This window comes from Micropterus dolomieu, linkage group LG05, assembly GCF_021292245.1.
Source record: "Micropterus dolomieu isolate WLL.071019.BEF.003 ecotype Adirondacks linkage group LG05, ASM2129224v1, whole genome shotgun sequence".
NCBI classification, from domain to species: domain Eukaryota; kingdom Metazoa; phylum Chordata; class Actinopteri; order Centrarchiformes; family Centrarchidae; genus Micropterus; species Micropterus dolomieu.
Window position 1 is genome coordinate 8,398,413 of NC_060154.1, and position 27,101 is coordinate 8,425,513.

Sequence of the window (27,101 nt, forward strand, 5' to 3'; positions counted from 1 at the left end):
GGGAACGAGACACTGCGTCGGCCCGCCGCACCTCTCTCCCCGCCTGAAGCGCCTGCTTCATAGTTTAAGCTAATGATGAGTGTGTACAGGTGTGCTTTATACTCCTCCGGTTATTCCGTCACACCTTACCGTTCTAGCAACAAGCCAATAGGATAGGAGTGATTTCATTCACGTTCAGACCTGCTTCGCCTAGAGGCGTTCCCATAGTGTCGTAACCGACGCAGTGTCTCGTTCCCCTTCTCGGGGAACCAGGGTTACATATGTAACCCGAGACGTTCGTATCAAATATGCACCAACAGGCATTGGGGGAATCCATGTGCTATTTTGGCTTGCAGTCTGCAAGGAAGAGGTATGATGCGAATTCGCGACAAGCGGCGTCAAGGGGTTAAATTGACTAAAACAATTAAAAGGTAACAGCAAATCTTTACATTTGTGAAGCTGGAGCCATTAAATGTTTTTATGTACAAAATTACAAACAGTACAGCACTGTGTCAGCAAAGTTTGCTGTCCTCGAGCTGAGAAGCATCTGATTCAGCTGAATTTTGGTGGATTAGGTGTGGAGAACCCATTTATCGATTATGGTGCACTATTTCTAACACAGTACAATTTGTATGTAAACAGAAACTATTATAGGGTAATTTTTTATTTGCTATTATAGGTTTGCATTTGTTGCTCAATCAAGGTTATTAAAGTAATGTCTCTAAAGACCTGAGGCACTTTTGGCAGAACATCCATGCACATAAGAGTTAAACTGCTTAATGTGTCATGTAGGTCAACTTTCTAATTCCGCAGGGGTGAATGGAGTTTTGGTATCTTCCTGGCAGTTTAAAAATAGTGGCCTCCCCTTTGGCTCTGCCACTTCACAAGCACAGGTTAAAAGTGACTGCACCTGTGATGGAAACTGACTAATAACTTTTACAGGGTTTTAACAGCTGTTTTAAAATAGAATGGCTGTTGTTGGGGTTTCTTGCTATCAGCAATTTGTCATGTTTTTGCCCACATGATGAATGTAAGCTCTTCACTCTGTGGTCTACACCAACTCCTGATGGAAATATGTGTCATCTAGCTGCTTGATGCTGCATTATGTTCAACAGCTAGTCGCTAACTGTGTCTGAGCAAGTAGTGTACACTCAGTTGATAAAGCTTGTCACATAAACATTCCATCCATCTTTTCTATAGTAAGTATTGATTATATCAGCTTTAAAGGTCCAGTGTGTACTATTTAGGAGGATCTATTGACAGAAGTGCAAAACAATATATATATCTATGTTTTCAGTGGTGTATAATGACCCTACATAATGAACTGATGTGTTTATATTACCTTAGAATGAACCATTTCTACATGAAAGTTGCCATGTTGCACCGCCATGTTTCTACAGTAGCCCAAATGGACAAACTGCTCTACAGAACGCTTGGAAGGGAGGAGTGATCGGTGACTGAGCAGTTGGTTGCAATTTGCAAAACCCTCACCTTTAGAAGACACTAAAACTTACACACTAAACCTTTAAGTTTTCTGTCTGTTGTAGCATTGACACTCAGACCTAAACAAAATTTGCAGCATGATATTCTGTTATAGATTTTTCCCCCTATCTCACTGATGAACATCCTAGAGATTTTGTGTGGCCTGGTCAGGATCAATGTGGTCAGGGAGGGAGCTGCTGTAAATGGCGTGGCATTGCAAGTCAAAGGCAGCTCTTGGCTAGAGTACGTCAGAGGAATTATGGGATCAAATATCATACACAAACACAGGCACACGCACACAGAAAACCCCTTTGTACTACAACTACAGGGGAAAAATTGAGGTGTGGACTGACAGAAGGTAGGCTTGTCACTAGGCTCTTGTTTCCCCAAAGGCTCTGTGAAATCCCTTTGTACCTACAGCTACAAATATACTCATCGAGTCTACGAACATCCACACAAAAATAGAGATGACTTTCATCCAGTAAAACCTAATCCCCATCTACAGTGCACACACACCTGCAGATACAAAGATTAGTGGAAACACGTGCATCCACATCCTGGCTTATTTCCAGTGTTGTGAGTGATTGGTGTGTATTCTGACACCATGTATCAGAAATAGCCTGTCATGCCCAGAGACACCCTGCTCCACATAAAGCTCTCTGTCTGTGGGACTTGAAAGTATCAGTTCCCAATCTGCTACTTCAAATGTTCAGGATATTAGCCGGAAGGCAAATTTTATTTTCCATGCTATACTTCTGGAGGTGTCCTGGTCTGGGGCAGCGGGTGAGTAATTTCTTACAATATTACAACATTTCATTAGACATGGAACAAAAGATATGAGATGAACGACACCCTAAATACACAACCTGCCCACAATGACTCACACCTAATGACAATGACAGTCAATTTGCTTAGTGTTATCTCCACCAGACATGAGCCTGGAAAGGGATCATGCATTTGGTTGTGTGTGTGTGTTGATCTGTCCGCAGCTAAGCATACCACTGGACCCATCAGCCTAATATTTTTTGTGCCCTTTATTGACGGTATGTTCAGTGACCTCTGTTAGTTGTGGTGACTTACAACTTTTGAAAAATAAATTTTATAGACTGCCAACCCCAAGCCCGTCCCTATACACAGTTTGTTGCTCTTTATACTATGTGAACTCTCTGCACAACATAAGTGAGTAGAGCCTAAATAGCGTGCGAGAAAAATGACAAGCAAAAAGTCGCTGTGATAACACATAAATTACTTGTGGAGTTTTATTCATATGCCATTTGGTGATACCAGGCCTGGAGGAGATCTGCACTCTAAGTGCACTCTTCTGGTTTTAACACTGAGGCTGCATCCGAAAAGTAAAAAAAATCTCCTTTCTTAACCACCTTTCCTGGACCTCGATGGAAAATGTCATGAGGTCAAGTAAAGATGTGAAGGAGAATCCGTAAGGACTTAGGAAAAGAGGACGGCGGGTCTAAGAGAATCCGACTGCTCTTTTCTAAGCGACGTAATTATGCGACGGCAGATTTTACTGACGTGACCTGCCCTGATGAAACTACAATGTTCTGAAGATGGACTACAAAAAGCGCATCTTTGACACTGCGCCCCATGTTGTTGTAATGCAGGCCATCTAAAGGTGGACAACACGGTGGAATATATTACTTAATAACCAAGATAGCAAAAAGGCAGATAAGGTAGCCTACCTGCCACTGAAATACTTCCGGTTCACTTCACTCAGTTAGGAACCTTCCTAAGCAAAAAAGACCTTTCGAAAGCAGCCCCAGTCACTGGAGTTGTATTAGCAACAACAGCGTGATAAGAATGGCCAAATACAACTGGCTCAGCCTTGAGTTTCGATTTATTCTGACATGTTGAAACAGTAACATTCCCCATCCTCAGTCTTTCTGTATGTCTCTTTGTCTTCCTCTCTGTCGCCCTATAATTAATTAGCCTGAACACCTTGTTATGATAAATGCATGTTTGTCTATCTGCTGCTTTCTCTCTCTACGTTGTTCCTCCACCTCCATATCCATCCATCCATTGTCAACCGCTTATCCTGCGTACAGGGTCGCGGGGGTCTGGAGCCAATCCCAGCTTACATCGGGAGAAAGGCGGGGTAGACACATAGCCACACATAGACAAACAACCACTCACACTCACATTCACACCTAAGGACAATTTTAGAGACATGGATGGTGGGGGGAAGCTGGAGTACCCAGAGAGAACCCACGCGGCCACGGGGCCACGGGGAGAACATGCAAACTCACACACACAGAAAGGCCGGGGTTTGAATCCACGACCTTCTTGCTGTGAGGCAACAGTGCTAACCACTGATCCCCCACCTCCATATTTTTTGCTTAAATGTTTAATCATCAGGAACCACAGAGATTATGACAGGTTTGTGTTGTTTTGTTTTCTTAAAAATCTCTAATCCATATAGTTCAACAGGAATAGTTCAACATTTTGATAATTTGTTAATTTTTCTTTCCAGGAGTGAGGTGAGAAAATGTATTATGTATGAGAGTTAAGTACAAAGCTGGAGTCAGGACATGTTTAGCCTAGTCCAACATAAAGACTGGATGCAGGGGGAAATAGCTAGCCTGGCTCTATATGACTGTAGCCTGCAACTAGGCTGTAGACTATTCATGTTCAGACTGCAGTATCTGGGGCTTCACTAAAAGACAGCGAGCTGAGATCAGGTACTTGGGACATAGACACATTTCAGACAAGCCTCGGGGCAAAAGTTGACCATGTTGGCTTCGATCGGCAGTCCAGTGCTAGATTCTCAGAGGTAGAGAGTCTGGTTTTTCAATTTGTGTCAGCGCTGACAACCATGGTCATTTTGCTGACCATTTGACCATTTGGTTTATTCAAGCCAGGAGTGCAAATGATGCTCACAGCGCTCTCCATGGTGACGAGGGGCTTCTGTACTGTGCTGTTTGCTCAGTTGGACCTGGGGCTGAACTTACACAGGAGCTAAACGTGTAAATTATTCTTTAACCCTGTGCTTCACAGCAGGGCTGCAGCTACCAGTAAGGACACTAATGTCTTGTCCTCCATATTTGTTCTGGGAATTTCTGAGGTTTAGCAACCTGGTGGGCAGTTTACATTATGCAGTTAAAATGTATAGGCCTACATGGTGTGTATTTTTTTAGGCAGAAGAATTTGTATACTTGGTACTGTATATTTAAAGGAAAAGTTTAACATTTTTGGGAATACTCTAATTTGCTTGGTTGTGGAGAGTTAAATGAGAAGATCGATTCCACTCTCATGTATGTTAAACGTACAGACAGACATACATTAAATGTCTGTCTGTCTGTCTGTCTGTCTGTATGTATGTTAAATATGAAGGTACTGCCAGCAACCAGCTATCTTTTAATTTAGTTTAGCTGTAAACAGGGGAAGCCTGTCTAAAGGTAAAAAAATCTGCCTACCAGCACCTCTAAAGCTCAATAATTAACACATTATATCTCGTTAAGGCGGTAGGCCAATTTTGTTACCTAAGGACATAGAGAGACACCGGTTTCCTATTTCCAGTCTTTATGCTACGCTAAGTTAGCCAGTTTCTGCTGAAACTTATATTTTGTACAGATATGAGAATAGTATCAATGTTCTCTAACTCTAACTCTCCCCAAGAATGCAAATAAGTGCATTTCCCAACAACTCAAACTTTTCCTTTTAAATATGGTTCATTTTAGGCCAGCAAAATAAATTAATTCAATTTCTACATCATATTTGTATTTATATGGGGAAATAAAACAGAAAAGCTTCATTTTATGGGAGCATTTTCTGATCATTTCCTGGAAATAACAATGTAATCTCATATTAATAACAGGGAGCATGAAGAAAAAATGGCTGACTGACTGAAAAAAAGCTTTTATCAATAACTATTCAACCATTCTCCATACCAGCTTGTTAATATTCAAGGTCACTAGTAGCTGGAGGAAGGGCTAATGTACAGACAAACACATGACATTCATATTCAAACAATTAGGTTTCTACTTTAGACTACAGGTCCCTGGACTGACTGCACTTTACCCCAGGCAGCATATTTAATTTAATGCCACATTAGCCCTGGGCTCTAGGATTTAGGATTTACAGAGACTTTTATAATTTTATTGTGCTCCAACATAAACTGGGCCTCCGCTGGCCAAACAGATGTATCTGTTCATGAGTGTTTTGTGTTTTTGTGCAGAATGCTGAGCCCACTCCCTGTATGTCAGTCTGGTCTCCTGTGAATCAACAGCTTGGATCAGTACAATTGACAAGCTAAATTAGCACATCATGACCAAATGTTCTAGCGCTGTGAGTCTGTCAACAAACTACTTTGCCTCACTTGTTGTTTTGTGGCTTATGATAATATAACTTTTAGAGATGTACCAATGTTCTAGTGAAGCTTGGCCTACTGTATACTGAACATATCTACATCCCAGACTTGACATTGTCCACTTTGGTTCATTCATCGTGATGCTTCCCCTCCACTTTTTCTATTTTCTGTAATTATGGCTGTCCTCTTCGTTGTTTAACTCTTTATGCAGTCTCACCAGTCATGTTCCTCTCACACTAATTCCCCTTAGTTCCTATTAAGGAATTTTTTATGTGCTGTGTTTTGTTTTTTGGGGTAACCTATTTTGTTAAGAAACATGAAAGTGCTCAAATGCACATGCATTTGCACACAAACACAATATCTGAGCGCTCCTCAGCTGGATCTGTGAAGATCAGAAGTTGAACTAACTAATATAATGCCATTAGCATGGATGCCCAGTACAGTTGCTTTTTTAATCCCACTTTCGTTAACCAGCAAAGTTTTCCATTTAGTAAACTGAAATGTTTACTCTAACCCCCATGACAAGCTATAATGAAGAAGCAGTCTTATTAGAAATGAAATAAACAAAACTGTGAATTATTATGGCTTCAGGCTGCAAAGAATCAACTAAAACCATGTTTACAACCCAGGATTGCCCGGAAAACATTTAAATGGAAAAACAAAACAATATGGGGATTCTATGGCCCCAGCAATGGGAGTTTGATTGAGTAAGAGCAGATGGAGCGCTTTCATTCAGAAAAACACTGTAAGTAACTTTTCTTCAGTACATCCAAATGACACTTCCCCGCCAGGCTTTAGTTACCTCAGAGCTTTCATTTAGAAAAATAAGAGCATTTGAATGGCCAAACTGACACTCTTTCCACTGCTGAGAGGATGCATTGAGACAATGAGGTAGAGAACAGGGGTATGACTCAAAGAGAGAGCCGCCAGGATGTTATTGCCTGTTGTTTGACTGATGCAGACGGTTTGAGTGGGCACTGGATGTAAGTATCAGCTCATGCACAGGCACAAATGGTTGGTTAGGGAGTTGTGGGCAAATATGTGGAAATGTGAGACTCCCAGTGGCTTGATATCAAAACATATTCCTGCATTTTTACACACTTCAGTTGACTTTCAGTCAAAATTTATCCAAGACACTTTGGAAAAAAAGTCTTACTAGCATTTATTGCTATATGTATGCACAGTTTTACAGTAAAAGAGTTTATTTAGTGGTACAGGATTTGGTGTTTAGTGTGTACTAGGATTAGACCAATGTGAGTTTTTGGAAGATGACGTTTGTTTATATTTATATTTATTAAATACACCTTTGTAACTCCAAAACCATTCCAACAGATTTCTGTATCCATTCCAATAGAGTTTGGTTTTGCATTTTGCAACACATATTTAGCCTTTTCTTCATCAGTGCTTGCAATTGTTTGTTCATTTTTGAACAGTCTATCAGCATTATATGCTATCTAAAGCTGCTGTTTTATATATATATATAGTGTATAGTTTAATTTACAGTTACTGATGCATTTTATTTCATTTTATGTAATAAATGCATGAAGGAGGGTGGTTTCAAGTCTACAAAGAGCAGAGTCATTTTCTCCAAATCCAACTTTTTAACCATGTGCTATAAATGATCAATTCTTTGATTACATGTCTGTCACAAATACTGTGAATTTCTGTAGACAGTCCCCTCGACATCCTAGCTACTGCTTTATTGCATTGGCTGGGAGGGGATGTCTCACTGGGTTTTAGATAATAAAATCTGATGACGCACACGCTTGGCATTGGGACACTTCAGCACATACTCTCTTTCAGCCTGTCTCCGTAATTCTTTCCAAATTTTTTCTTTCAAAATTTGAAGATGGAAAGAAGAGAGATTCTCCATTATAACAGTCTCTCAATGGAGACAGTGAAAGAGAATAACATATAACCTACTTGGTGTGGAATAAGTGACAAGTAAATATGTGTATGTGGGGGGGAGGGCTTGCACAAACGAGGTGAAGATTGTATCCCAGGGAGCGGCTGTGACTCTGGTTTTATGAGTGACTCCATCATGCTTTGATGATGCGGTTATAGCAGTGCAGAGAACAAGCTGAGAGTCAATACAGTGCTGTCATTTCATCACATCATCATGCAAACACTGCTGCATATTGTGTTTTTGTTCAGAGAGTGCATGAGACCGAGAGATGCAGAGAAAGGGACCATAAGATGAATGAGAAATACTCATCTGACCCCTCAGGCTCTTCGCTTTGGTCTCTGTTGCTAAGCATTACATCGAAAACCTCCATCTTTAAGCCTTGTTGGTGTCACTACCAGATGTTATCTCCTCACATCTGGCACTAATGTGTGTTTTTCACATGTTGTGCATCCACAAACCCCAACAACCCAGCTCCTTGTATTTTCCAGGCCAGTGTTTCTGGTATTGTCACTAATAAGACCCATTAAATCTATTAGCCGCAGCTGTCTGGTTAACTCCTGTGAGACATGAGGGTTGCACGCTCACACATACACACACAGTGGTTGGATTGGGTGTGTTTACTGCATTATAAGTGCGCACATGACCTCAATTCAGCTGTGTTGCGACATACAGGCAAACCTACATAAGAAAAGCAGGGAGGGAGGACCGAGGATGGCAAGGAAAAGTGAAAGAAAATAATGTAGTAGGGCTGCAACTAATGATTAATTTGAATATTAATTAATTTCTTTGTTTTATAAAATAATTAAGCAATGATTTGGTCTATAAAATACCCTAAACCTTTTTCAATTTACAATTATTCAAAAGAGAAAAAGCATAAAATCCTTGCATTTGTGGAGCTGCAGCATTTTAAATGACTTAAAGATTAATTAATTATTAAAATGTATTAATTTGTGCCAATTTGAGATGGTGAAATATATGACAGGGTTTGTCCTTTACTGCAAATTCTGTACGTATGTCAGTACATCGGACAGTTTAATGTTGGGATTCTTGCCATATGGTGGTTTGGGCACATGCTATCTTGGCTCATTCTCTTTTTTCCCTCTGCTTCTCAGACACTTTTGCTGTCTGTCTCTTCTCTCATAGGACTTGGCAGATGTTATGTCTCATGTGCAGCTCTGTAAGTGGAAATCTTGTGCTAACAGTGCAAAATGAGTTGAGTGAAGAAAAATCTAAATGAAACAGCAAGTGTAATTGATATTTTTATAGTAACCTTATGAAATGACAACGTGAAACCCATATGACAATGCGAGGGGGTCAGTGGTAGTGATGAACCTACAGAGATTTGTTAACTGAATCAGCAGCTCCCCACAGTTTTAGGGAGCTTCGTAGCGAGTTTCAGTTCATTGTTTACCTTTTCTAATTGTTACGACCCCCACCAAAGCTCGTTACAAGAGGGGGTCGAACATAACCAAAGAGTCCAGGAGTAATGCAAAAACATAAGTTTATTGAAATAAACATGAAATAAGTTCAAAATTTTACTCAAAACAACAAATCTGATGGGCTGGCCAAAACAAACAAAAGAAAGGGAAGCCCTCCAGACCAGCCCACAAAGGGCCGTAGGATCTGGAGGCTTCCCCTCTACCCTAAACCAATCCCTAACTAAACAGAAATAAAGCCGTGAAAACTAAACGACCAGTCCCATCAGAAATATAAGAAAAGAACAATAATCAAAGAAATACAAATTAATCGCAGTCTCAGAAGTGTGCTGCTGCCATGGCTGGAATGTAGACCAGAGAGAGAGCCAAGCGCCCAGACCCCTCTTATGAGTTTCTCCCCTCATCACCCAGACCTAAAACACCTGAGGGAAAAAACAGACATGAGTCACCATCATCTAGAATTGTACATCATGACCAGCGGGGGGGGAACGTAACACTGATACACTCTCAAGTCAAGTTCTCAAGAGGCTTTACAATATGTACAGCTTACAGCACCCGCTATCCTTAGACCCTCAGTTCAGATAGGGAAAAACTCCCCCAAAAGCCTTTAAATTCAGGAAGAAACCTCAGGAAGAGCTGCAGGGATCCCTCTCCCAGGAAGAACAGACATTCAATAGATGTCATGTGTACAGAATAGTGAACCATAGTACAATTACAGTAAAGATAATGGGGATGACAAATGTATTGATAGATTTTAAACATGTCTGAAGAATAGATCTGGGGGGACATCGAGCAACTTCTGGTGGCAGGGGAAAGGAAACAAACACACAGAGGGAGAGAGAGAGATATGTGAGGAGAGGCTGAATCTCAGAGGAAAAAGATGCAGATCCAAAACATCTGGAATAAGTTGCGGAAAGAAATGTCTCCGGACGGCTGATGGTCCAGAGCAAGCCTGAGTCAAAAGACAGGATAAGGAGAGACTAGAGGGAGAGAGAGAGAGGCACGAAGCTGTGCAGAGGGTTAAAGACATGCAGTGGTTTTCAGAAAGTTTACAGTAATCTCGTCAGCAGCACAAACATGGACTATAAGTACTAGGCTTAACAGAATCTTTGAAACTGAGGCAAACGGATACTGGTAACTGTTACAAGGTAATCAAAATAATCAGCTAGATGAAAGAAGACTGGGGTCAAAGGCCCCAACAGAGTCACACTGCCTAATGTCAATGGGTTGATTATTCCAGAGGAAGGGGGCATGATAGGAAAAGGGCCTGCAGCCAGCTCACTTCTTTTTAACTATATTGTGAGAGAGGAGAGCACAGGATGGAACATAAAGTTTAAGGAGGTCAGACAGGTATGAAGGGGCTTGTCCATTTACCATTTTGTAAGTAAATATAAAAATATTCTGATTGTGTTTAGCATTTAGCAGCTAAAGAGCTAAAAGCTCTGAATGAGCTACAAGACTGAATATTGGACTTGGATTTTGTCAAGTGGCTAGACACACAACTCCAAATAAACGATAATGTTGTGCTTTAAATAAGGAGCTGTAAATAAGCAAGTGGTTTGCTAACAAGTTTGCCATACATAATATGTCAGTGTTGTGTCTTAATAAAATCAGTTATTGCAGGTTTAAATATACATTGTTATAGTTCATGGTTTGCTGGCTTTGAGAAAGAGTGGTCACAAAATGCTGCAGCCAAGAAAACTGAGCATAGGAGTGACTGGAAAACTTAAAAGAAACTCTCAGCCCACTCTGCATTTTGAATGGCATGAAAGGTGTTTCCACCAATATTTGCTCCAGTAACAGACATAGGAAGCAACAAGCAGAAGCTCAATTCAGACTTTAAACCATCTCTTCAGAAACCTGTCAATGACCTAAACGTAATCCTTAACCAATGCCCTGAAAGTGGTCACATGACCAGGAGGTGAAACTGTATTCAGTTTTTATTTTTGTCACATAACTGCTTGGTTTACAAAATCTTATGAATGTTTTTGGATCAATTGTCAGTTCACAGAAAGGCAGGTGTTAGCAGGTTTTATTGTTCTCTCTATGATGGATCCAAACTTTTCATTATTTCTTTTATTATTAACTGCATTAACCAGAACTCTTGAGAAATGCAGGGTCAGCTTGTATTTCAGCAGGCGTAGCTTTCAAAGAGACATTTGACACAGCTGTACTCTGGAAAAGACATCATGGCACACACTAAGGCTTACATGATGGTGAAGTTAAGCATGTGCACTCACACTGAAGTGCTTATGTCTTTTAAATAAAAGAATGAAGGGTGAGATGAACAGGCAGAGGTTTTAGTTGAGTCCACTTCATGCTTTCCTCTGCTCAACAGGCCTTAGTCTGAACACTCCCACTGTGTGGCTGCTGCTGTTGCATTTCTCAGTAACAAGGATATTCTTAGTGTGACCCTGGGCATGATGCCAATGAATACAAGGATGTCCAGTACATGGACTTTCCACAAACATGGAGACACAGAGCTTGATAAAACAAATATTATAGCTATATGAATGAGAAACACAACTAGAAAATCAGGTGTTTTAAATAACAAACAGCAAAGACATGACTGTTTCACATGCTCAGAATAAGAAAATTCAAGGCAAGGCCAGACATGGATCTATATTTCAGTGAATTGTAATTGAAAATCTCTTTTCAATTAAGAGCTGAAAGCTTGTTCTGAGTTAATGTCTGAAATGTCAGCACAAATCCAGCTGATCTAGATTTCAACTTCAATTTAGAGAAAAAGAGTGTCCAGATCAAATAATATATGGGCAGGAGGTTGGTGTCACAAAGTCATTTTTCATTCTTATTAGAATCACATACTGTACATACTGAGCAACACTTTACACATTAGAGAGTGAAATGAATGTACATAAAGTCAAAAGTTTGCACAAATGCCCTGTGAAGGGTCAAACTAGAAAGTGTGTGCCCCACTTCAACGCTGCTCCACCTACTCTGCATACTTACCCATACCCATTCCTCCCACTGGCCTCTTCCACGCACAGTACTGACTACTTATAATGGTTAACTCATTGCAAATGTTATAGTATCTGTAGGTAGCGAGCTGTACTTGCTGTTGGGTCTTGAACTGAGCCGGAGGACATGCAACAGTTGACTTTATTCAGAGAGCATATTGTAGAAAAAATCTTAAACAACATTTTTGGAAACACACTGTTTTTAGAAGATACAGTATTTACTACTACTACTACTACTACTAGTACTATTTAGTACTAGATTACATTTGGATACAGACATACAGACATTTTAAAAGAATAGATCAATATTTTGCTTTCTGTGTATAGTTCCACATTTTGAGAAATATGCTTATTAGAGAGTTAGATGAGAAGACTGATGCCACTTTAAAGTGTGTACACTAAATATGAAGCTACTGCCAGGGGACTGTTAGCTTAGCTTAACTTTAAGACTAAAAACAGGGTCAACAGCTAGGCTGGCCAAAGGTGTCCAAAGGTAAATCCACCTACCAGCTCCTCTAAAGCTTCATGGACTCCAAACAATTGCAAACCTGCAGCCATTGATCAGTACCACAGAAAGCAGGCAAAGTGCCAAACGCAAATCTTTCAGCCTGCCCACGACTCAAACTTGCTGTCTCTGACTATCAAACAGCGCTGTTCAGCACTTTGTAAACCTTTGTTTTTTTTAATGTGCTATATAAATAAAATGGATTGGATTGGATTGAAACAACGGTAATAGCTTTAGCCAGCCTACAGTAACAAATCAACACAAAGTAGCGGACACAATATGTCAACAACCACCGAACAAATAGCAATCAAGACAAGCACCGCAACTCATTACACCAGCACAGTATGAATGCATTGCACCGGTTGCACCATTTGTACTTAAGCCACTGCGAATAAGCTAATTTACCAAAATCTCAAACTGTTCCTTATAGTACAGTATACACTTTGTACTAAAACCAACTGTACACTATCACACACATAAAACCAGTGCATAGCTCTGAGGTTATTCTTGTAGAGCATACTCTCCAATAATGGCTTCATCTGACCCTATTTCTGATCTTATTTCCTCCCTTTCACAGAAAAGCACTAAAGTGATGGAAAGAGTCACAGCTTATTATGTAAATTCTAGTTACATTGCATCCTTTGGCAATCAAATATATTTAATGTGAATATGAAACAGGGTGCTGGCAGGGGGATCACAATGCAGCAGAATCATGTATTCATTTAAAATAAGAGATTACATCATTCCCTCCAGTGACATCATCCCAACCAGTCCCGCAAGCATGACCTCATCCTCTTGGTATGTAATCCCCCAGTGAGGTTTTTTGTCTCTCATGTGGAGAATCTGATTAATTATTCATGAATGGCTTCCCTGTTTGAGGTCAAGAGACATTTTTACACTGCAGACTGTCAACTTATAATTTCGATACAGTGTAAAAAGCTTAACTCATCTATTGATGATAATGTAGCACTGCTATCAAATCATCCCCCTAAGCAATGATGACAAGGGAACAATGATGATGTCTCATAGGCTAAGAGACAATAGCTAACACTGGCACTTAGGTGATCTAATAATTACAATTTATAATAATGATTATAACATCACAGTGAATCCTTATGGTACTATAAAGTGCACTAAAATCTATACAGTATAAAATAAATAAATATTAAATAAAGGAATTTCTAGCTCCAGTAGAATACTGTAGAAGACAAATAAAAAATGTCACATAATTATCAGAGCAAAACCTCCTGGTGTCACTGGTCAAATCATTTATCACGGGAAATCTTCAGATTGTATTTATTTACTTGTTTATTAATTTTTGCAACACGCAAACATCTTTACATGAGCATCACATTACAACAGGATGACACTGGAGAGAACAATGTCATCTCCTCATTTTGAATGAATGCTGTAGGTGAGGCTGCTGCTACAGTCATTTTTATTTAATTTTTGATTAAAGGGAACAACCCTTACAGGTGATTAGCTTTGGGAGCATATTGGTTTCCATACAGACACAGGGAGAACATGCTCCACACAGAAAGGCAACCGGGGTTTGATCCCACAACCTTCTTGCTGTGAGGCAGCAGTGCTAACCACTGTACCACCGCGCCGCCTGAATAAGGCTCCCATTGAAGAGTATTTTTCAGCTGTTTCCATTAGGTTCCAAAGAAAGTCCAATATATGTTTTAAAAAAAATCATAAATCAAGGCCAGTTTGCACTTTGCCTATTCATCCAGTTTGATGGTATAAGAGAAAGCTGCTGACACTTGCACATGTTTGCAATCATTTGTCGGTAACATGACTGTAATTGGACTCGGCGAAAGTAACAAAAGAGAAATGTGACGGCAGAAAAAAAAAGCCATCCTTTTCGTCTGACGTCTTCTTTACTAACTCTCTCTGCTCCTCTAAAGGGGTTTTGTGTGAAACCAGATCATGATGATCAGCAGCATTCAGTGACAGAGCGATGCCAGACTGCTGACAGTAATGAGCAAGATCCATCTCTATAAAGACCAGTGGGCTGCAAAATTAAAGTGGTGTGCCTCCATCATGACGCAGGTCAAGGAAATCATTTGCAAATGAATCTCCTCCCCACACAGGCAAATTTATGCAAGCACACAATGACGCATCCTTTCTACGTCATAAAGTTTGATAGTGACTGCAGGCAGTATCTCACTCTGTCGCTCAAGCTCACACAAACAAAACCTTTACTACTTTGCTTGTGAGGGCATTGTATTGCATTCATTCCCTGGAAGCTGGTCGTAATTCTAACCTGGGCAGCATGATGGCATTGTATTTAACACCGCTGCCACCCAGCAAGACAGCCCTGGGTCTGAATCTGCTGACCAGTGTTCTGTTTTGACTGCATATTTTCCCCATTCTTGCCTAAGGATTCCTCCAGATGCTTCAGTTTCCTGTCACAGTCCAAAGGCATGCAGGTTCTGTCCATTTGAAACCTAAAATTGTCCATATGTGTGAATGTGAGAGCAAATGATATTGTCTATCTTTATGCATTAGGCTTGTTATGGACTAGAAACCTTCTCAGAATATCTCCTGCTTCTCAACTACTGTGCATTGAATCAGTTGGACGTATGATACTTCTAACCTTGACCTTAAAATCAAGTCTAGCCATAAAATAAATGCTTAACCATGTGGGGACTTGGGGTTTTGTCCTCACAGTGTTGTTATTACTTACTCAGTAAACCTTACTGGTAGTATAGTACTGTGTACATTCATTGCCTGGAGATAATCCTGCAGTATGGATTGTTCAATGACAGCAGCAGAAAGTATAATCAAAGGTGTGGGATGGGTAATTTAACACCTCAGCTTTATTAGGATTTACACTGACAGACCAACCATTTATATCATAATCATAGTCATAATCATATTTACTTATTCTAACAATCACTGTTACTAACACCTGTATATATGACACTTCTAAATGCCACCAATTAACCTAGTCCGCATGTCTTTGGACGGTGGGAGGAAGCCGGAGCACCTGGAGAGAACCCACGCAAACACCCACACAGAAAGGCCGAGGCAACCGGGGTTGAATTTGAACTGCTCAACTTGAATAATTGCATTAAAAAATTATTTTGAATTGCTCAACTTGAATTTGAATTTATTAGTTTGAAACTGAATTCCAATAAACTTGAATCTGAATGTGATATTATGAATCTAAACTGAAACTGTATTTGAGCCTCACTAAAAAGTCTTTGTGTGCTTTCACTTTCAGTTCTCTCAATTCAAATTCAGTTCTATAAGTTCAATTTCAAACCACAAGATACACATGCTGCCCAGGTTAGAATTACAACCAGCTTCCAGGGAATGAATGCAATACAATGCCCTCACAAGCAAAGTAGTAAAGGTTTTGTGTGTGGCTTTAGGAGATAACTTACACACAGCCGGGGCAACAGGCTGCCGGTGTGGAATACAGGAAGTGGTCAAAAACTAACGTGCTGATTGGCCGAAATAGCGCTCTGTGCATCTGCACTCGATTGCTCTTCCTCAAGGACCTTGACCTGCTTGTGACCTTAAACTGAATCTTGTGATTTGAAATTGAATTTAGAGAACTGAATTTGAATTGAGAGAACTGAAAGTGAAAGCACACAAAGACTTGAACTTTTAATGAGGCTCAAATACAGTTTCAGTTTAGATTCATAATATCACATTAAGTTTCAAGTTTATTGGAATTCAGTTTCAAACTAATAAATTCAAATTCACCCCGCGACCCTGTACCCAGGATAAGCGGTTGACCATGGATGGATGGATGGATGGAAATTCAAATTCAAATTCAAGTTGAGCAATTCAAATTCAGTTTTTTAACGCAAGTATTCAAGTTGAGCAATTCAAATTCAATTCTAAATTATTCAAATTCAGTCTGTACTGGCACAAAAATCAGCCCATGGAATTCTTTTGGACAGACAGCACATCTACCTTTTTGTTATTTTTTAAATAAGATTCAACTCTTCTTTGTTTGGGAGAGGGAGAGGTTTATTTTGTGTGGTGTGTTTCAACACAATGCTCTAAATAAATAAGAATGGTTAAATTCAGAGGTTTGGACATATTGTCCTGTTTATTGTTTCCTTTCCTTCCTTAAGTTTCGCTATACAGTTAGGTTAACCCAGGATGCCCAGTTACAATACCATTACACTATTCTATGCTAAAGAGACTATACAAAAAACTTATTAAAATGTTGCATACATCTGTATAACAAGACTTATACTAAACAAAAATAGTTCTCCATTTCATTCCAGTACTACTCTCATGTATCATTCTGGACACCGCCTGCCCTGCACTCCCTGTTTACCACCCACATAGCCCCAAACACACCTGGCACAAGTCTGTACTCTCCTGAGTGCACTGCACTCTTCTAGTTTGAGAATTTCAGTGCCGTTTGCAGGGTCAACACCATAAGTAAATACTGAGCTGTAAGCACAAATGAGTACTGCACTATTCATCCTTGTTTTTGTTTACTGTCCATCTTTACATTCGTCATACTGACATGTTTGCCACTGACAAAAAACACCTTTTTCTCTCTGAATTTATATGTTCTCTCACCTCTGTTTCTGTGTGGCTGTACACTCAACATCTGCAAATTAAAGCTGTGATCAAGAGGACAAAATAGAAGAAATGTATGGACACCTGGCAGCATTACAGTTATTCAGTAATTTCAACTAATGTGTCATGGAAGTTCTTGGCTTAAGTATATGACAAAATATTAGGTCACATTACCAGGACAACAAAATCATTCACTATTCACTCTTCTATGTGGAATTCCTTGTATAGCTAATAGTTACACAGACATACTTTCCATTCAAATAACGGATTATTGACTGGACTGCCTGTTTGCATTTGGAAAAGTAGGTTGACTTAGTGGTGTGGCCAAGGATCCACATCTGGATGGAGACTTTTTTCTAGGACAAAAACAGTGGGCTTTTTAGCGTTTTTTGTTTAAAGGAGAAAGAAACAAGAAAGACTTGACCTCCAGACTTTTTGCACCTCTGTTTCCACTGCAATATGTTGGCTCTACAAGATGTTTTTGTCTGATAGACATTTGGAAAATCTGTGAGTTGTTTTTAACAGGCGGTTTCGTAGAAGTCAGTTTGTCTTATGCCATGAGAATAATAATCTTTATCTAGGAATATAGAAAGTGATATTTCAATTGTGCAGAGCCTAGTTGACAACTACATTTATCTGACGCTTTTATCCAAAGCAACTTACAATTGCTATACATGTCAGAGGTCACACACCTCTGGAGCAACTAGGGATTAAGTGTCTTGCTCAGGGACACAATGGTGGATGTCTCACAGTGGGAATCGAACCCAGGTCTCCGACACCAAAGGTTTGCATCTTATCTAGCAAGTATGCGTTCACAAACCTAGGGTTTGCTGGAAGCAAACTGATGACTGAGCTACTTATCTACCCATCTACCTACCTACTTGTGCGCACTCTGCCCTTACACTGATTGCTCATGAAAATTTGTTTCGGGCGTGACTAGAAGGTAGTCTTGAAGGAAGGGCTGGGATCTATTTTTTGGTCCGATACTTTCATAATCTAGCTGTTTCTGGCTGGTTTGTCCTCACAAGGGAGTCCTGACTATGTGACAAATAGCCTACACAAACAAACACAAATAGTACTAATCATTTTATAACAATAATTATATAAATACACGGATTAGGCTAAACTAAGTGAGTAATAAATAAATAGGCCTAAATAGAAAAGCTTTGGAATGAAAGATTTGTTAAGTCATTGAAATCAAATTAAAATCACCCAAAAAACAAACAATTAAGTTAAGTCCCACCATTACATATTGTTTTTATTTTTACTGCCGAACAAATGGTTGTTTCAAGTAGATTACTGTATATATCCTTAATGGTAGGGTTTGCGGAGGTGCCTCTGAATGCATCACGAAGGGCGGGGCGTCAGAGCCTCTCTTTCCTCTCTCCCAGCTGCAGCCTTCGGTCTCCTGTCTTTATGCTGGGAGGATACACTGGTATTCAAATCAATGAAACAGCAGTGACGTGTGAGAAAGGGAAAACGATAGTGTGTTTGGGGAATCAGACACGAAGTACTCAAAAGATGGAGCGTGAACTCTGACGGAGACGCACAGATTTCACTGAGGACTTAAACTCACCTGACTGAACTGTGACTCGGACAAAGGGAAACCTGGATACAGAACCAGAAGACATTTCCAAGAGCGATGTAAGAACACAGTCTCCTTATTACTAATTCTCACTTTTAACACATAATACCCACATAATAGTATTATATTTTTGTGGTTACCAACTGCTCTTTTGACCTTTGAGACTTTCCACGCTTCTTTCACACAGAGGTGAGGAATTATTCACCACTTTTAGCAAAGTGACATGTTTGCTTGAATGTTTTTCACCGCTGATGTACTTTCCCGTCACTTCTGCATTTAGCACTTTGCAGATGTGCTATAATAGGCAAACGCTCTCATTTGTTTCAGTTGTTCAAGTATAGCCACGCTAGATAGATAGATAGATCGATTGAGTGGGACAGTGCAGTGCATTATCTGTTGGTGAGTTTACTTTAATCTCTTTGAACTTTTAATTTTCTTTCTATTGAGAAAGATATATTTTCTAAGCTTTCAATGTATTATAGCCTAATAATCTGTCTTGGTCATGATGAACTTTTCATGGTAACTTAGTTGGGGAAACTTTTCAGGAAGGAAATGGCCACAGTAAATATTTGACACATGTGGGAAATGTATGCTGTTTGTCTGGAAAGAAAAAAAGATAACTTGTCAGAAATATGCTGCTGCTACATCTGATGCGGGGAAACGAGCCCGAGCACGCCTCAATGCAGAGCAGCTTGAGACTGGCAGGGTGTGAGTCAGACTAGGATGAGGTGGAGTCCCTTAGGGACACGGAGCAGAGGGGGCAGAGCTTCCCTTACATGTGGAAAATAGTTTCAGATGGTTGTCTTGATCTAGCCTAATTGTTTCCAAAGAGGATAAGGAAGTTAGGAGTAAAGATGGCAGCACCACATGGCAGCCGCATCAACTTTTTAAAATGGCTTTATGAGGAATGTCCACCATAGCTGAGGTGTGGTTGTACCTGTGTGTTGTGCAGATCAAATTGAGGCATAATGGTTGAACTTCTCAGCTGCTTCACTATTTTAATAACAGCAAGATAACAGCTTTAAAAACAAAAAACAAATATTCTTAATTAATCAAATGAAAAGGGCAACTGACCAGTATGTCAGTGAATGTAGGGCTTCTGTTACCTGTCCCAATGTAGGCCTGTCTGATCTGATCATGCAAACATGTACAACTAGTATTAGTGGATAACCATGATTGTGTAAAGATTATTCTAATGTTTGCTCTGTGGTTATGCGCCAGCATCATAAAGTATGTGGTAAACTCACACCTGACTCTGGTTAAGCTTTGAACGCCATTGTTATGTAAACAGTCATTAACATGAAAGTGAGTCTTACTTGCTGTTGGCATTGAGATTTCGATTGGTCCTTACTAGGCTTGGGTGTTACGACATGATATAAATTTGTCAGAGATTTTGTAATACGGTTTTACTGTGACAGCTATCCTATTAGTATCTCTGATAAGATTAAACCTCTGTAGGAAGTGTTGCAAATCAGTTAGCTGGATTGCTTCGTGACAATGTTTTTTTTATTACCTTTTTGCATTAGTGTCCTTCGTTAAGCTTTCTGTTCTAGTTACCATGCAGACATTTCTACCTGTCAGTATATATTGATAAGTGATGACACTAGTACTACATGACAGCCCATTACTGTACTTGTCCCAGGAGCTACTCATGCTGAGGCTTTGTTTTGAACACCTGAAAGTGATGACAGGTGTGTGTGTGTGTGTGTGTGTGTGTGTGTGCGCGCTGTGCATAGGAATAGATGTGCAAAAACACATGAGATGGTGCTCAGTGTCATCTTTTTATCTTATCTCTTCCTGCAGTCTCACCTCATGCTGATGACGCTGCTTTTGCATTCCATGATTAATTAATCAAGTGGGTCGTGTTTTTGTTTATTTGGATCGTAAAACCTCTGTGCCAGCCTGTTATTGTTTCAAGTGGATCATATTCACACACACACACACACACACTTCAGCTCTTCCATGATGGTGCTGTTTTTCACTACATGCTGTGTTTGCTTGGTCTACCATGTCAATGCATTAATAGATGAGCTCACTGGCTTCTGTGATGTTACACTCTATTCATTTATTGCCTTGCTGCTTTAGTTTGGGGCCAAAACAAGCAGCAGAGAGTTTTATAATGAAGGTCAGTGTCAATCAGACACAATAGAAAAATGTGAGAATAAACGATCACACTTTAATGGAGAGTTTGAGACTTTTGGATCTTAAGCGGAGAAAAATCTATTAAAAAACAGTAGCATCCTGTTATTGAACTGTGGGTTGTTGTTGTTGTACGAAATGATTCTGGCATATGTTGATGACCTCTAGAGAAAATAAATAAGTGATTTCACTGCAAGAGAACGTCCGTGTTCCTCCCATGGCAGAATTGGCTTTTCTCGTGAATGAACAGCTATTCGGAGTATTTTATCACTGAAGCTTGGGGAGAGGAGAGTGGGTGGTGCTCCCATCCATGAGAGATCTGCCTCTGAAATAGGATGTGTCCGAGAAGCTTTTTTTTAATGCTACTACTAGAATGCAAAGAATTTAAGTATTTTATTCCCTAATGTGTTACACTTATATATTCCAATCACGACACATATCTTAAGTCCTGCTGGATTCAAAGATAACTTCACTGCTTCAAAGCCTTATAACCTTAAGAGGGCTCTGATAACCTTCTCTCTCTCTTTCTCTCTCAGTGAGATTAACCTCTTCCAAAGCCCAGCCAGGCCATGCTCACGCCATGACCACTACAATGTAAGTATTGCAGTATATAGACTATAGCAGTTGTTTAATTAAATCTTGGATGTTTAGATTGATCACTTTTAAAATGGTCCCACTGACACAGATGGAGGTGACCACTTGTCTGAGTTTCGTCATGGCGTAGGTTTGTGGAGAAAAATAACAATAACATTGTCAAACCTCCAAAGGATGAGTTTGAAAGTGCTTTGTAGAATTTTTTAGCTTCTGATTATAAATCAGCAAATTTGATAATGATTTCTTGCAGTGCAATCAGATGAAATACAAAATTTAAGAAATGAAATGAAATAATCTGTCAGTCATGAAATTGTGAAAGTGGAAACAGAGATTATTGTTTTAGAGGATTTCAGCGTCACAGATGAATGAGAAAATTACTTTTTTGAGAAGATTGAAGTTTAATGTTGGAGTAGGGCTGGGCAATAAAACAATAATGATGATTATTGCAATATAATTTTCCTCAATAACAATAAAATAAATGTTCAATATATTGTCAATAAATATTTGATTTAATTCATTAGATTCACAAATAATTTAGCACTTCATTTTTCTGTTAAGATGTTTATTTTGTTGAGGAAAAGGGACTGAAAAAACAGTTACTAATCCTATTTTTTGAAAAATTATTATATCTTAATTGTTTTCAATGTTCTACCTTATAATGTGAAATGATCCAGTGTTTGCCACGTTCTGACCATAAAGTGTAGTTTAACCACACAATTAACCATCTTCAATTTTCATTCAGGGGCAAAGTTTTGCCTTTAAACTTTATAGAAATAAGGATTTGACATTTATCTTTATAATAATCAATATTGAATGATATGAAATGTTTTTATCGTAATAACATTTTTGGCCATATCGCCTAGCCCTATGTTGGGGTAGATAATAACAGCGCAGCCAGGTAAGTGTGGTTTTGGGGATGTGCAGGTGAAAATATGTCTAAGCACTGATAATGACCAAACTCAATTGTGATAAATAAAAAATCTTCTGGATTTATTTCTTGGCAAAGCTGTATAAAACTCTTAAATGTGAAATCCTTTACAGCAGACACGCCTGAACATCAGTAGGCATCACTGATCAGTGTCATGTGTTGCAATGCTTCACAGCATAGACTTAATGTCAGATGACTCATTACATCTTTAGAGAAGTTGGTCCACCAGTTTTTTTCATTGTATTGTGTAAGTGTTAAAGTCAAGTTTCCCTTCAATGGATTGGTCACAGTGCCACACCTGCCAAACCTTCCCTTTTCTCTTCCACAATGCCAATTCTTTAGAAATCATTTTTAGATTTTGAGATAGTAACTCATTATTCTATGTCAGTAACCTTGGATCGCTGCAATGTTATATCATACTAATCTGCAGAACAACCCTTTCCTGCTAAATCAAAATGTGTCAATGAGAGTATTCACTAGATGGTATGACAGCTCCCATGTCCACACTCTTGCATATGCACCAGTTGGAATTTGGAATTGAAAGATATTGCAAGAAAACATATTTAACACATTTACGCCTGCATTATTTTTATGCAGAAACCCTGAATCAAATCTACATCCCCTGATATCTGACTTACTCAATTTCCAATCTTTCCTCTCTCAGTCTACATTGCTAAGGTTTTTGCTCTTCCTGCAACTGCAGTCTCAATTTCTTTCCTTCTCTCTATCCATTCCTCCATGATTTATTCCTGTCTCTCTACAGGGTTCAGTCTGTAATGTGGACAGTCCTGATGCATATTTTCCTGGTGTCCCATGGTGAGTTCCGCCTCCAGCACAACAGTTGTGACCTCTCAGCATGTAGGATGTCTTCTTCCACCTTGCACTACTTTTTGTTCTAAAATATTCACGTACAGCCTATTCCCGTTTGGAGTTAACTTGTAAGCTCACCTTTCTAATAGTGCATTTGTCAGACGCTTTTATCCAAAGCGACTTATATTTGAGGAACAACATAAAAGCATAAGTACAGTAAGATATCTACAAGTGACAATAGATACTAGTAAGAGCAGCAATAAACACTAGTAAGAGCTATTAGCGCATACGGCATCAGTAGGATAAATACCTAGGGGAAGAAGTAAGAGTTAACGAATAGTGCATTAAATACAAGATAATTGTAAGGAGGAATTGCATGTCATAGGTTATTGGTGGTGATGGAGAGGAAGTGTTTTTGGAAGAGGTAACTTTTCTTAAAAAGGTTCAGCTCAAAAATAGTTATTGGAGGGAACTTACCATATATGATATGATATTCACCCTCTCATATTATTTTATTCATGCACGTGAGTTTTCTTTTTTTTTTTTTTCAATTACGGAAAGTAGTTTAAGCTTATATTTGGTTTGGAGCTGACATTTCTATTTAAGTACTCAGGTTTTGAAGAAGTAACACTGGTCACGATGTGTAAGTCTGTATAATCTCCAGATACACAGGGCACAGCAGCCTAGTGTTGACACTTTACTCCTTGAGTTTTATAGTGTTACAGTGGACAGATTTCCCATGTTCAGCTCATGTGGTCATAACTGCCAAAATGAAAACCGCTGTACTCTTCTTTTACAGTACATTGTGTTATCTATTCTCTACCATGTCCGGCATGCACTAACAAGGTCCATGTGTTTATCTCATGCTCTTTTTCTGTTCTGTTTTTTTGAGACAAAAACACTGACAAATCCACTGGCTGTTGCCTCACTTTTAAAATACAAAGTTACATGCAAGATTTTTAGGTGTTGTTAGACAAGGTGTTGATATTGCAAAAGATTTTGGGGAACTGAAACAAAACCCAGACTTATTGCAGACTTGTGTAAACCTAACTTTACATTCTTTCCTAGCAGAATTTGGTCCTTTTACTCTGTAGTCCAGTTTTCATAAAGTAAATGAGTTATGTTTAATTACTGGTAAAACCTTGAGCAATTTGCTGATAAGGGCATATAGTATTTACCACTTCAGGAGGAACTTGGGAAAAAATAACATTTTATTTAACTTACAAGACATTTGTACATATATATATTTTGTCCAAAAAAAGAAAATCTATTGTTATTTTACTTTGCAAACATTTTTTAAATCAGGCGCTTTGGATACTCTTCCCTTATTACTTAATAATAGAATACATTGTATTGCATTGTGCACACTCCTTAGTATAATTTTCGATCATAACCTGATTGTATATTATAACTTTACAATGTATATATTTTCAAAAAAAGGAAATCAGACTGAAACATTTATGAATATAAACATAAATACAGTGCAGCAGCTAGGTGTTTTAATGAGAAAAAATGTAGTATAGATAAAAATACAAGATACTCCACATGCTGTAATGTGACTTGTCTGATGCAGAAAAATAAAACATAAAACTTAAATTATAACGTTTTTTTCCCTGGCTCTTTGTGAGCAGGTGCTCAGTGTTTGTGGCCAGAGGAGGGAGCCTCTCTCCATTCAGGTGCCTTAGACCTCCCATGGCAGGATGAGCTGTGCTGTGACTCACCTTCAGCCCACCTCACTGCGGAGGGAGATGATACGCACGCAAACCGTTCTGAATCAAACCTCCCACACTATAACCGCTGCAACTTCAGGGGCTCGAAAACCGGATCACATCCTCATGAGCCCTCTGCCGGTAAGAGTTCATTCAACACGGGTAACCAAAATGTTTCTTAACAAAAAAATTATTCATGCAAGTGGCAGTCTTTTTTTTAGTACTGTAAAACACATATGCCATAGCTGGAAATGTTAATCAGCTTGTCCGGGCTTGTGGAGTTGCTACTTTCAGGGTCCTCTTGATAAGGTGAAGCAGTCAGTGCATACAAAGTGCATAAAACTCAAAACTTCTCTTGCCTTTTTGCGGGAACAAATGATGACATTAACTTTTCCCACATAAATACATTGTTTTAGGCACTCCATGAGGTTGTTATTCTTAGACTTGACTTCATGTATAGGATGCAGCTGCATTAAATCCATAATACATCTAACTCAGTCTGGATGAATTCAGTAGAAAGTATATTTCTGCTGTACTTTTAATTTTATTTAAACTACTTTAATTTACAAAGAAGCCCTCAATCTACTTTAAAGAATATTCAAAAACAATATTTAAAAGAATTCAAAGAGGCACATAGCATTTAGCTTTGACATCAAAATCCATAAAATCCTGGATTACATTTAATGACATATTTTTAGTTTGTAGTTATTGTTTTTTATTTTGGTGCCCAGGAGGACAATTTTTCAAATTCTCTAGAGTTTTTAAAGTCTCGACAATATCCGTTCATGGCAGCTATAGCATGTTAAAGTTAAGGAAAGATTGTGATCATGGCAAAGTATGGTTAAGGTGTGGTTAGGGTTAGACAACTAAAACACTTGCTAAAGGTTAGAGAAAGATTGTGGTTACAGTTAATTAAAAAAGTGTCAGGTGTCGGGTGTGTGGCTGGACTCAATCCCTGGTCTCCTGCGTTAAAGTCATTCTTGAGTGGGTCCCCATTTTGTTTATGCTCTACTAGCCCACACAACATTAATACACACACCTGCTGAGGGTTTGACGCTATTCCATGCTTAACTTGACAAGATGCAGTCAAGTCAAGATCAGTCTCTGTATGACGGGTCATGAGTTTGTTTAGAGGACGACGTTCAAGTGATACACTTGAGATCCGAACTAGCAACAGAGTAGCTGTATGATGTGGCTCCTGCTCATCAGAACAAACAGCGGGTTAAATGCGACAGAGCCTCACAATTCTGCCTGCAGTACCGTCCCTTGTCACTGATAAAAATGGCCTCAAAGATCATCTTGGCAAGCTCATTACACTTTAATGGCTTTTCTCCTGGCATCCCTCTGAGCCCCTTATCAGAGTGGATGATCGTTTGAGTCACGTGCTGTGTCAATTCACAAGATAGTCTGGCTCACTAGGATTCAGTCAGCACAATAGAACTGAACCAGCTGTTACCTACCTCTTCTACATATGTAGAGTAGAGGAAATCAATCAGCACCACTCCAGCAAGAAGAAAATGTAGTTGAGTTTAAAAAGCAAATGGGGGCCTGTTCATGTGAGTCATAATTATAAAATGATCTCTTAATATTCTCACTGTGGAGGTGAAGATAGAGGTGAGGCGATATTGAGACGTGAGGGAGGTGAGGAGGATTTGTTTGTTTGCATCGGTCTGAGAGGCTCTGTGACGCATCCAAATCAATGGTGATTAGCTTAGACATTCCAGCCTTAGGTCTAAGCAATGGTGATTAAAGAGCAAAGTTAAATGCCCACGCTGTGCCTCCCAACTGCTTTATGAGGTCTTTTGACAGTCAATAGTGTGATTCAGCTGCAGGATCCCCTGAGTATTTAACAGTTGTTAGTCATAGTTATTTTATTCACATATTTTTTTGCTGTCAGCACCAGAAAGACAGGTGTGAGTTAAAGACTGCAGAAGGCAGAGACTGAACACAAAAACAGGAGTTCTGGCCAGTCCTACTCTAGATAATGAGTCTATTTAAATATACAACAGTATATACAACAGTATCTTATGTACGTGAAATTAATTTGGCAGAAAGGGGACATGTTGGAGGTGTGATGTTGTTGTTAATTTTATCCAACTGAAAGTAAACAATTTTTAAAATTTTGAAGGCATTTCACATAACACATGAACACACATAACACCTTATTTAGAT

The 27,101-nt window shown here is 39.2% G+C and overlaps 1 protein-coding gene across 2 annotated transcripts in view; it reads left to right on the top strand.

The window, feature by feature from the left end:
• Window positions 1-27,101, top strand: part of lepr (leptin receptor) — a 56,732-nt gene that overhangs the window by 7,613 nt on the left and 22,018 nt on the right. The window contains exons 1-4 of one of the 2 annotated variants that reach the window (XM_046049668.1): window positions 18,566-18,808; window positions 21,425-21,482; window positions 23,174-23,226; window positions 24,852-25,070. In XM_046049668.1, coding sequence (XP_045905624.1) covers window positions 21,469-21,482; window positions 23,174-23,226; window positions 24,852-25,070 — 286 coding nt within the window. In that variant the 5' untranslated portion in view covers window positions 18,566-18,808; window positions 21,425-21,468. Of the gene's footprint in view, window positions 1-18,565; window positions 18,809-21,424; window positions 21,483-23,173; window positions 23,227-24,851; window positions 25,071-27,101 lie in introns of those variants that run through there. The other variant, XM_046049667.1, reaches the window with a different exon arrangement.